Source organism: Parasteatoda tepidariorum, chromosome 7 (genome assembly GCF_043381705.1).
Source record: "Parasteatoda tepidariorum isolate YZ-2023 chromosome 7, CAS_Ptep_4.0, whole genome shotgun sequence".
In the NCBI taxonomy this organism is placed as follows: Eukaryota; Metazoa; Arthropoda; class Arachnida; order Araneae; family Theridiidae; genus Parasteatoda; species Parasteatoda tepidariorum.
Genome location: NC_092210.1, coordinates 71596365 through 71609406, shown reverse-complemented (window position 1 = coordinate 71609406; position 13042 = coordinate 71596365). Strand labels below are relative to the sequence as shown.

General features: G+C 26.5%; 1 protein-coding gene across 1 annotated transcript; it reads right to left on the bottom strand.

Moving 5' to 3' along the window:
• Window positions 1-474: 474 nt before the first annotated feature.
• Window positions 475-12987, bottom strand: LOC107440020 (GDP-fucose transporter nac). The gene is made up of 7 exons (XM_016052793.3): window positions 12759-12987; window positions 8507-8567; window positions 6803-6943; window positions 5606-5722; window positions 4158-4266; window positions 1663-1955; window positions 475-902 (listed from the first exon to the last, which is right to left on the bottom strand). Exons 1-7 carry the CDS (start codon window positions 12818-12820, stop codon window positions 651-653), a joined length of 1035 nt encoding a protein of 344 aa, XP_015908279.1. The 5' UTR covers window positions 12821-12987; the 3' UTR covers window positions 475-650.
• Window positions 12988-13042: the final 55 nt, after the last annotated feature.

Genomic DNA, 13042 nt, shown 5'->3' with positions numbered 1-13042 from the left:
AAACTTAAGTGATCATTATTTACCCCAGAAACAGAGTGATCGTGAATTACCCCGGGTCACCCTAATACTAGAAAATGGTCAATTTTCGAATTTCTCCATTATTCAAAAATATCGATAGATCATTATTATTTATTAAGTCTTTCTTTAGTTTTAAATTATGTACTTCTTAGATACAACAAAGCAAAATAAAGTTAACCTACTATGAGGAATCACATAACTAATAATCTTCATTAAACTCATATAAAAAACTAGTCACTGTTAAGTTTTTTTTTATAACGTTTTATATAAAACATTTTCTTAATGTTTTATTCATTATTTTTAGAATTAAATATAAAACTTAGCAAGTAAAAACATTAATGTAATCATTTCAGTAAAAAAATAATTTTTTAAAAATATAAATATATTTACAAATCCTTTGTTTTTCAAACACAAATCATCTAGTTAAAGGTGGGCTGACAAAAAGTTTATATACAATTTGCTGTAGTAATTCAGATTTTATTTGAATAAATTAAGTAAATATACATATATATTTGTGCATTTTGTATTAAATTAAAAAAGGTGCATAATGGAAACTAGAATTTTTGTTTAAATATCAACAATATATCAGCTATACTTCTAACCCATAATATGGCTAAATTGGCAGGCTAAAATCACAGTTTAACATTGTCTTTTGTACTTTCTACATTAATGTTCTCTAATTCTCTGTGCTGTTTTAACTTCTGATAATCAGCCATCATTTCCAGTTGCCGTACCCTTGTGTAAGCTGCAGAGCCAAGGAGAACAATGGAGTTGCTTATCCACCAAATTGGAGACTTGGTTTCATTAAACCAGGCAACTGCAAAAACAGTTTGTGCACAAGCTTTTGCTGTTCCACTGATATTGTGCGTCAAAGGAGAAGTAACCTAAGAAAGAAAGAAAAGTACTATTAGTTGCTCATGCATAATAAATTTTACTTTATAAGGGGGATCTGCTGTTGCTCGCTGCACTCACTGAACCAACCACGTTTCCCAATTAAACATATTGTTGCATCGAAATTAAAAGCGATTAAATTTAGAGATGAAAATATTTTTTTGTTGTACTAAAACAAATTAAGTGCCACATATTTAAATTCTGATTTTATTAGGATAAAATTTAAGCCTAATAAAAGGCAGAGCCTAATTATTACCTCCTTGCATCATGATCATAATATAATTGGTGAGTTCAGAGTTGCAATTTGATCATTTCACTTGCCAAACAAATTACTGTAAATACAGCTTACATGAACAAACATATAATGTTATGGATAAAAGAATAGGAGAAAAAAAAGAGACAGTGAAATGGAAAAGTCGAAGAAGAAAACATGAGAAGGGAGAGCAAGTTTGTAATAAAACCATTTTCACATGTTCTGACTTGTATCCCTTCTCTTTATATTCCTTTCCCTTCTAATCTCAAGTTTTTCTCCTATTTTTAACGTGTCTTTGTTTTTTATTTGCTACTCATTTTTTCTGTATTGAAATTTCCTTTCAGTCTTCCTTTATCATGTTTGTCTTAGTGTCATTTTAACTACTTGATGAAAAAAGGTCTGTTCTTTTCAAAATGCTTGAGTTTTATTCTTCAGTTAAAGTGTTTATAAATATTTATGCTTTTCACAGCTATTACAAATTTTTTTTAAAGAAAACTTACTTTAATTTGAAGTCCAGTAACATATCCAATAGCAAAACCAAATGTCCCACCAACGAGCATCAAAGCCCAAAAGTAGGAATCGGAAATTAAGTGAAAGTCCATAATAACAAATATTTCTCCAAATAGCAGCATCAGTGGTATGAATAGAAACACAGCATTAACATTATTGTAGAATGTTAATCTCCATATATTACCATCAACAACTGGGAGAATCTTTTTCATGTAGATGGAGTAGAGAGACACAAAGAGACTGGCAAGTATACCGTAGATCACTCCTTTGATGGACAATGAACCTAAAGAGAGAATTATTTCACATCACAAGCTATTCCAAAATTAAAATACAGTAAACTATAGTGTCCAATGAAGTTCTGGTTGAAATTTCCCTGATTTTTCAGTTTTCAAGACTTGTAGGCTAAAACTCAGAATCACTTTTTTTCATAATATTTTTTTAAAAATAAATCTTAAAAAATATAAAATAAGCAACACAAATTTAAATTAAACTTCATGAGCACAAGTTTAAACAATATTAAATTTTTTATACTGTCACTGAAAAAGAAAATTTTAAATATTCAAATATAAGTGTTTTTAAGTGTTTAAGTGTTATTACATGTAATATTTACCGTAAAGTAAATTGAGAAAATTACAAAAAGAAGTTAAGTTGTAGACTATTTTATTCTTGCGACATAACACGAAGTTATGTTGCGAGTATCAACTGATCTAAAGAAATAATTCAGCAATTTTATTGAAGCAATATTTTACTCATTTAAAGCTTTGGTGAATAATAGAAAAATTGGTAACAATGCAACTTTTTTCCTATATATGTAAAAATACCTTTTAAAATACTTCATTGTTCACAAATGTATTAAAAATAATACAATGGTTTTGGGCATATTATTCAAGCATAAATAACATATGCTTAAAGACCACATGCTTTAACTCAAACATAATCACACAAGGGGACTTAATAAAAATAATGAATTCAATTTTCACACAAGAAAAGTATGACTGATAATTTTATTGTATCCTTTGAAACAAAAATTACACAAAATAATGACTATAAATTACAACTTAATAGGATTCATTTAGAGGTTGTGTTTACTCTTCCTTCATTTAAGGTGTGATCAGGTCAAAGGAAATAATGGTTTAAGTAATATCTTTGAAATGTTTTATAAATTATCTGACTAAATTTCCTTTGCTACATTGGAATAAACAGTTCAGCGCAGACATTCCAATGGATGTATCTGTTGCGTTTGTGGAATAGCAAATGGGGTTTTATGCAGTGATTGCTACAATGAAAGCGTTACTAAAACAGGGAATTGTACTAAAGAGTATAAACTGCAAAATTATTATCTTATTTTTATCATGTATGCTTACTAACTGAACTGAAAAATATAGATTTAAATTTAACAAACTTTTGCAGCAACAAAATCACTCTATCAAGAAAACATACATTTAGTCTGGATTAACAGAAAATAATATTCACACATCCATGTATATGTGTGAGAAAAAAAATCTATTTCTTGATTATGAATGAATAATTACACAGATATCTATATACACATAAAAGGGAAAAAATTGGGTGAGCATTAGCTTAAATAAACAAAGTTTTCTACTTTACTTCCTTAAGAAATTTTATACTTTGAACTAAACTAATCAAAAATTAAAAAATATTCTTTTTAGTCCAGTTGTTATAAGAGCAGCAAAGAATGATTGAGTAATTAGATGCAATGTTTTGGCCTTCAACTGATATTCTAAATTATGGTTTTTAACCAAATTATAGATTCAACATTCAAAACTTTGTCTTTAAGCATGGATTTTTCTTTTTTAAGAGCTACAGTAGATATAAACATGTACAGACTATAATAGACATCTTAATATAAAATGGGGACATTTTGGTCTAATCTTTTAAAATACTCTTTACCAATATTTTTAAAACTAAAAAATTACAATATCAATATATTCCTTTTGAAATATTAAATATATATAATGCCCATTGATTTACTTTAACAAACCCTGAAAGGTTTACAATCCAAATGAAATATGCAGCAAGTGTTACATATAATTTGTTTATAGATAAGTAATGTATTATAATTTGGAAATATGTTTTTAAATCATGTACAATTTTTTTTTTCATGTATTTAGTTAATTTAAATTTTGTTTTCGAAAATCCAATTACTGAAATATATTGAATAAATATAATTAACTATAAAAAGTTTCCAAGTAAAATTTAAAAGACAATAAGTTGATAATTTCTAAGAACAATTTGGTTTTATAATTGCAAAGAAAATAAATTTTAAATTATAAAAATGTGAAAATACCCACTTAGTGGGTATATAGATGGGCTTTTTCAAGATGACTCACTATAAAAATAAAAAAAAACTGCCAGGTTTTTTTGGACTGGACCCTTCTTGGTGAACCCTGTTATAGAATTTCTATATTTGAATTTTTGTGCTTTTTCCACGTTGTTTAACTTAATTATACATGACATTACAAACCTTCCATTCCTTCTTCATTTACACCCAGCACAAAACCAAAAATAATGATGGCACAACAGAAAATTGCCTTGAAAGAAACTTTTTGATGAAGTATAGTAAAAGTCAAAATCTGAAGGAGAAAAAGATAAGATAGTTTTAAATACTTTTAACAGCCAATAAAAAAGTATTCAAATGCTTAGAGTTATACTATTTATATTGAGACAGCTTAATTTTTTTAATAATGTATATGCAAAATTTTGACTAAAAAATAAGCTGCATTTTAAGTTCATAATATATATATATATATACATATTTTAAGCAATTTAAAATTAAATAAAAATTGTTACTAATATGTAGAGACAAACGCAAAAATTGCCCAGCGCCCTACCGACCAGGCTATCCCGGCCTCTAGCTAACCCATCTTAGTCTAGGCTTTTCTCAAATCTGTGTACCATTTGCTTTAAAATTAAAGACACAGGATGTTAAAGAAAATGAGTCCATTTGGAAAATGTATCTCGTGAATGGTTACAGATTTCACGGGCAAATTATTATAAATTTGATAATTGTTTTCAAATATAAAAATTCTGCTTATAAGTTGTTCCACATCTAGGCTTCTTTCTTAATGTTATACGATAGTGAATTATTACATTTTGATAAGTGTTTTTTCTTATCATGAATATAAAAATATTTAAAAATAATGTCTTTAAAAGAAAGGAAAATAACAGACTGAATGAAGATAAAAAAAAATCACTCTTTAAACCAGAATGTTTGGGACTTTTTTATTATCTTTGGAGAATAATAAAAAATAAAGATTAACGAAGTAAAAAAATTTGTTTTTGCTTTTTTTTTCTGTGGAAATTTTCGTTCCAATTTTTCATGCAGTTATTACTACTGATTTTCACATAGCTTTTAAAATCAGATATTATTTATCACAACAACAGAATCTCGAAATGAAAACACACATTCAGTAACGCCTCTTTGAAGAGTCCGATTCGCGTGTTTTCGTCGTGTATCTTTTTTTATCGGCAGTTACTACTACAGATTTCACGATTTAATTTTTTTAATGTGATGATGAATTATAAAATGCGAGAATATTGCCCATAATATTAGAATAAAAAATCACATATTCAATTCAAAAAATTATTTTATTTGATCCAATTTTTATTTATTTATTCAATTAATTTAAATTTTTTTGAAGTTTCTATATTTGTTATTGTTAAATATCTTGCAGAAAGATATTAGTATTAAAGAGGTATGTCGCAGAAAGCCCGAAAAATTTTTGCCACAGGGGTTTTGTGCATAATGTATAACATTTCTGCTGAATGTTATACATTATTGCAGATGAACAACTTAAAACTTTAAAATTGAAAGAATAAAATAGAATTTAATATCAAATCACTTAAAAAAATTAAAAACATTCATTAATAACATTTATCAAAAAGTAAATTAAAGAAGGAAGTTTTACTCACAACATTAAAGACAGTAGTCAAAGACCGACCAATATAATAAAATGGCACTCCAACAAACTTAAGACACAGATTGTTGAATGTTATCATAGCTACAAAGACTATTGATAATGGAAGAACCTGAAATGAGAAAATTTCAGAACCAAAAAGAAAAACATAATATGATATTATGAAAACCTCAAAAAAACTTTTTCTTCTTCTTTAAATCTAAATCAGGCCTTGAAATAATGTTTGCTCTTTGGTGAGTTCTTATTGAAGTTTTTACCTGAACAATTTGATTTTATATCGTCTATATTTTATTTTTTCTCCAAGTGGGACTTAACAACATAAACAACACTTTTGTTTCGTAAAACAATTATTTACAGAAAAATTCCTGCATGAATGCATGCAAGGTTTCTCAAGAGGATCTATATTGCATTTTTCTTTTCATTATTCTTTTGTTACATTTTAATTTGATCTAATATTTAAATTTAATTCAATTCTCTAATGTCTATGTAGATATGTTTTATCTAATACTCCAGGTCTAGATTAATAATTAATCTAACAAAATCTTCTACATTATTGAAACTAAATGCAAATACATATGAATCCATTTTTACAAACATGAATTATGTTTCATTATTCGTTAAAAATAATAAAATATAATTCATGTTTTTTTTAAAAAAACAAACAAACTTAGGAACATTCTTATTGAATCTGGTTTCATTTTTATGTTTAAAATACAACATTCAAATTCTCAATTTCTAAATGTATATGTCCTATGAATTTTCTAAATGTAATTTTGGTGAAAAAGTTACAATAAAAAATTAGTTGGTGCAGAGTTGAAAAATATTTTTTACTGAAATGAAAAGTTTGTTTTCAAAACAATTTAATTCAATGAAAAATTATTAGTTTATAACAAAAAGAATAGGAGGGAATATCCTGACTCTTCTCAAAAGATTAAAACCAATTAAACTTCTTTGTCAATTTTCGATTGGTATTATTAGAGAATCTTGGAGTGAACTTTGAAAACTCCAAGTCAGGGAACTGACCCAATGATAAAATTAATGACTTTCTTGTACAATAAAATACACAGTGGTTTGTACAAGAAATGTTTGGAACATTACATAACCTCACACAAAACAGCAATTTTGTTAGACAACAATAATTAATTTAAGACTCTTTGAACAATATTAACTTATTAAAAAATTCCTTACTTACAGATTTTAATATTTCAGCCGAAATTGTGATGTCTGGAAAAGAGACAATAGATGGAACAGCTGCGGACATAAAGCTTAAAATTATACATAATAATATAGTCACTAAGCATTGGAAGCAGGTGATAAACAAAGGTGCATCAATCTGGAAATAAAAATTTTAAAAAATTCATAAGACATTTTTTAAGATATGAAGAGGTTATGAGTTTTAATTATGATACAGATTACTAGTGATAAATTATTACTAGTGCGAACATACTTTAAGGTCTAATTATATGTTAACATACAACAATTTCATATTTAAATTTCTTTCATAACTATAAGTAAAAGAATACAAAATATTTATTTCTATAATAACAGTACTTTCTTTCATAACTATAATTTTTTTTCTTCTGGGATTTACAGCATTTATTCTCTTTATATTTATTTTTTAGAGAAATTATTTTTGAGATTTTGAAAAACTATTTCTAACAACATTATTTATTTTTTGCAGTAATTTAAATAATAAAAATAAATTTATAAGTAACAACAATAACATAACAATATCCACAATTATATAAATAAAAAAATTAAGCTAATAATAATCAAAACTATTATGCATTATTACAAATATCAATGGTAATTAGTAACAACATTTATAATGAAATCAATAAAGTGAATTGTTTAATAATGTTGATTCAAAAGTGTAACAATGCTGAACGCAAAAAAATTAAATTACTTTTAAAACTAAAGAGCTAAAATCATAATTGACTTAATAAGTTCAAAAATTAAGCTGGGATTTTTAATTAAAAAAATCATTTAAATATTTTAAGGCATTATCACAAAATAGACAAAGCTTTGATTTTTTTTATACAAACCCTGTTGCTAGTGTTAGTTGCATTCTAATGGAATTTCAAGTTGCATATCAAAATAAGTTTACATTTGAGTTACTCAAGCACACTAAAATCTTGTTTAGAATGGCATTTTAAGACAAAGTCTGATATAACAGTTTAGAACATAATTTATAAAAATTATTAAAGAACATTAAAAATTTTTCAGTTCAAGTTTCCTGACAATTCTCCAAAACTGAAAACATAATAATACATAAAAATCAATAACTGCAAATTTAAGTTAAGAATGCTTTATTTTTTCTCTGAAAACTTCAAAAGTATAAATAGTAAAACATTATCTGCTGAATCACATGGCAATTAAAAAAATGGTATTCTTTCCTTTTTTAACAAATAATGCAAATTTATATTATGTATTGAAGATTGAGCTCATAATTGCTTTTAAAATATAAGTATCATAAACTGGACATAGGTTTAACCAAAATTTTTATTTTTTAAAAAAAATAGTTACATTTAAAAATGGCTTAGCTTTATCACTTGGGCAGACATATTGGAGCCAAATAATTAGCATACTTCATTATGGAGAAAAAAAAATGTGTCCCCAATGAAAAGAATGAAACATTGACTGTATCAGTTATCATTATTTTATATCACTTGTAAATCTCTGGGAGTATATCAAACCACTTAACTTAATCAGTAAGTCCTACCTATAGGTAACAAGTATTTAAAATCAATAGATTACATAAAATTGAGTAAGATTTGAAAAATTTGTATTTATTTTCGATAGATGCAACACACAAGACTTTAATGTTAATTGGTAATGTAGTCACAAAGAAATTATAAACTAAATTTAACCAAATTAAAATATTGCTACTACTCACCTTAAAACTATCTCCACTAAGTAAATGCTTATTAACAAATACCAATGTAATGGATACAACCCTGTAAAACAAAACAAAAATCAGAAAGGCAAAATGCAACGTTAAAGAAAATATATTACGATCCTCTATGACAAGGAGCCAAAATGTAATTATTCAGATTATTTATAAGAGATTTATGACATAAGATATTGAGTGAAATCAAGATTTATAAATCACAATTAATAAATAAAATAAGATTTGGAGGTAAATTTCGCAATTTACCTCCAAAAGGAAACTAGCCAAAGCACATTGTTTTATGTCACAACATGCTTTGTTGCAAAATTACTGGCCCCTTCATCAATATCGTCTACGGTCGAAAACTTAAACATAGGGATTGATCAGGGCTGCCACTTATCTGAAAAAATTTATTAACTGGTATTAAGAACATTCACAGACACGCACAGGAATTTTTCATTGAGGAGGCAATGAAATACACTAAGTTAAAAAAATTTGATATATGTATACACAAAAATAATAAATATTTAAAAAAAATTATAATATAAGGGGTCTGTCCAGACCAGGGTTGGCAAGATTTTGCCGCAGGTGGAAAAAACCATGGTAAATACCGGTAAAAACCGTCCTGGCAAAAACAGGTTTTTGCCAAGCAAATTGGCAAAAAGTGGCAAAAACCTATATTCTCCAAGATGAGAGGACAAAAACACATTTTTTGCACAAAATTATTCCTAAAATTGAAATATATACTATGAATATAAATATAATTACAGAAAAATTAACAAAATTATTATTAAATCATAATTAAATGATAATGTAATAATACATCATTTTAGTAGTTTAAAACATTATTGATTGGAAAATTTGTGATTATTCTCTTTTTTCCAGTGAAATGAACTTATTTTAAATTAATATAACTATAACTTAAAGCATAAAATATCTGTCAACATGTGTAGTTAATTATTGTACAAATAATAATTTTTTATAATAAATAATAATATTATACAAATAATAATATTTATTTATTTGTAAAAAAACATTTATTTTAGGATTCTAAAATGAAAAGAGATAAAAAACTTTCAATCTTTAAAAATTATTACCCTTATATTAATTATTAATATGTTAAAAATAATTTTTCATGTAATGTATCAAAATTATTATTCCTTATGATTGATTTAAATTTGTTACAAGTATTTTGTAATAATATTTAATCAGCAATTTAGATAATTTGGTTTTTGCTGGTTTTTACCAGTTTTTGCCACTGTCCTGGCAAAAACCCCTTTTTGCCGGCAAAAACTCCAACCCTGGTCCAGACATTTTCTGAAAGGTCCTGTTTTTGTAAAATTGTGAAAAAAATATTTATAATTTGTGAACATAAAATAAGCGTTAAGTCACATTCTTTCATCCAGGGTCCTGCTCTTGTGAATTTGTGCAAATAGGGTCCTGTTATTGCAAAAACTGCTGAAAACCTTTTCAAGAAGCTTTTAAATTACAAATAGATACAAGATTCTGCTCAACAATTGCTGCTACTAAATTAGAGATGCAACATACAACACAGACTATTCATTTCGGATGAATGATGGAAACAAAATCACTCACATTTTTAATAATTTCAACTGACATATTTTAAATAACACAACTTAGTAATGTATCACTTTTAATGTGTTACACATTAAGTACACTTAAACAATTCTCAAATTTATAATATTTTATTTAAAAAATTGCCAGAAAATAATTTTTATTAACATAATATTTAATTAATTAATTTTATGAGTAAATATAAATTGATTAATTATTGAATTACGAAAAAAAAATGATTTAAGATTAATAAGAATGCGCACACAATGCTTGTAAAAGTAGAAATATTTTCTTAGAATACTACATTTGGAATTTAAACTTAGGGAAACTTTGTCTGTCTTGAACTGTCTTTCTCCCCCCCCCCTCCGGAAGGGTTTATTTGATTAACAAAACAATAATGAAGATAAACAAATTTATGAAGGACTGGATTAAAAGAAAAATTATTTTGTGAAGGGTGCATTTTCATGAAAAGATATTTTGTGTATTTCTTCTAAGCAGACCTCTGAATATATATTGTTTACCTACAGATAATTTCATTGAAATGACATTTTTTTAATAATTACTTTTCATTAGTTTATTTACAAACAATTGAAAAATGTTGTTGATCTAAAATTAATTTCTTGATCACTACTCAACTGGTCTGTATACAATGTAATTCAAACACTCTTAGACTATTATTAAATGAAACAAAGAAAATAATTATTTGCATGGAATCATTTTAGGATATTGGATTTCCTAATTATGAACAAATATTTTTCAATCTATTATTTAAAAAGTTCTTGAGTTCTTTAAAGGTCTCTGTTGATAATAATACAAGTAGAAATTTATATTTTTCTCAATAGGGACCTGTTTTGGTCAAAGAGTACCCAGAAATTTGGAAGTTTTGGGTCCTAATGACCAGTACTTTTCAAAGTTTCATATAAACCTAGGATTTGGGTGTAAATATAGTGACAAAATTACTATAGTTTCAAACAATTTTTTAACTGTCATAAATGAAACTATCAAATTAAACCAGTATCCACTATATAAGATAAGAATAATCAATTAGCAATAATGCAACTATAAAAGATAAGTCACGTTGTTTGGATAAAGAATAATGAAAAATCAATAAAATCGTAAAAATAATCCCCCAAAGTATAAAAAAGAACCACACAAGTAAATGCTTAATGCATACTTTTCCGATAATTTCATAAAGAAATTGTCACATTTTGAGAAACATATAATTAATTTTTCTCAGAGTTCCCCATATCTGAATTATTTTATAACTTAAGGAAATCCTGATAAGGTGACATTTATTCCGCTTTTTTCAATACAATAAACTTCGAGAACACGACTTCACAAAAAAAAAAATTCTGCTAGAGTAAATTAACAACAAAGGCAAACACAAGTATAAAATTGATTACCTAAATATTAATTCTGTAACAGATAATATTTGAAATATCGTGCACTAGAAAAAAAAAGGGTATTTGTCTCAATTTTTTATACTTATAGTTTTATGAGCAGCAGTTTCGCTGAAGTAAAATAGCCTCAGTGTGCGAATCATGGGTTAAAGTATTCTTTTAGTCAGGCTAACCGTGGAAGGTTTTCGAGTTTTACCTCTTCATGTAACGCAAATGTGGATTAGTTCCATCAAAAAAATTTTCACGGAGGCAAAATTCTCCCAATACTTAACTCAGAAGCTCTCCTGTCTTCTGGATTGCGTTGAAAATTACAAGGCTATGGAGTAAATTATTGGTAATTGTAAACTTAAAATTATGTCAGCTGTTCAACGACAAAAATAAAATAATATATATGTGCTGATGAGAAAAAATGTGTTAGTTAAAATTATTTTTGAATGTCACTTTGTGCACAAAAATGGCAGACTATTATTTATCTTTTAAGTAAAAGCAGAAGAAAATTAAGTTCTACAAGAAAAGAGAATTGCAGCTAAGTTCTTCTTCAAACAATCACATAACTGGGATTATACTCATTTACAAAATAATTGTATTTGATTTGCAAATATTTATCATATATATAAATATACAGTAGAGCGCCGATTATCCGAACTGCTCGGGACCGAACATGGTTCGGATAATGAAAAGTTCGGTTAATTGGAAAGTAGCTTAAAATCTAGTGTAAATGATTATTATATGCACTAACTTCCCTTCGCACCTTTTCGTTGTAGGATTAGGACTAGCAGTACTATCTAAAATAGCTCTGGCGTGTTTAAAGTTTTTTTCTTCTAATTTTTAAATACTTTTATTATTTTTTTTAAAACTTTTTTTCTCATTTTGAATTATTTTCATCGTATTTCAGTTTTTCATAATTTTTTCGTAATTACTGATTTTACCATATTTTTCATTATTTTCCATTGCAAAANAATTTAGAAAAATTGTCGATAGGTTAAAAAATATTCTAAACTTTAAAAAAAAAAAATCGAATTTAGACATAGTTCGGATAATTAGACGTTCGGATAATAAGGGTTCGGATAATCGGCGCTCTACTGTATATTTATTTCCGTAATGTTTTTTTTTTTTAAATTTCTTGCGGGCGGATGCCCGGAAGTTGCCAAGGCTTGGCGGTTATTCTGCCACAGATCACGTTACGGAAATCTCCCCAAATTACTTAACATTTGAAACACTATCAGCACTATACCATAATAATTGAAAAAGAAACGGGTAACATATTGATTTCAATATCGTACCAATAACTTGCAACGACTGCGATAATACGCGTGTATTTCGAAAAAAGTGATTCCTGTTTCATCTTTGTACTGTAAAATGTGTCAAATAAATAAGTGGAAAAATTCTATTTCTCTAGTCAAAATTAAAACCTTTTACAAGACAGAAGTTAAAATTATTCATTATCAATGTCTTGGCAAGATCAATGTGTTTATTTATTTAACAACGCATCGAGCTGATTACATTTGTGCCGGTTTAGGTTCATAAATATCAATAAAGGTATAAAAAGAAAATGAATAGTACTTCG

What these genes read in the sequence shown, in the direction of transcription:
- LOC107440020 (XM_016052793.3), bottom strand. Translation starts at nt 12,820, where the DNA reads ATGAAACAGGAATCACTTTTTTCGAAATACACGCGTATTATCGCAGTC. An exon ending in TTAGTGGAGATAGTTTTAAG is followed by an intron (nt 6,944 to 8,506) that starts GTGAGTAGTAGC and finishes TTTTATTTCCAG; the next exon opens with ATTGATGCACCTTTGTTTAT. An exon ending in AAATGAAGAAGGAATGGAAG is followed by an intron (nt 1,956 to 4,157) that starts GTTTGTAATGTC and finishes TTCTCTCTTTAG; the next exon opens with GTTCATTGTCCATCAAAGGA.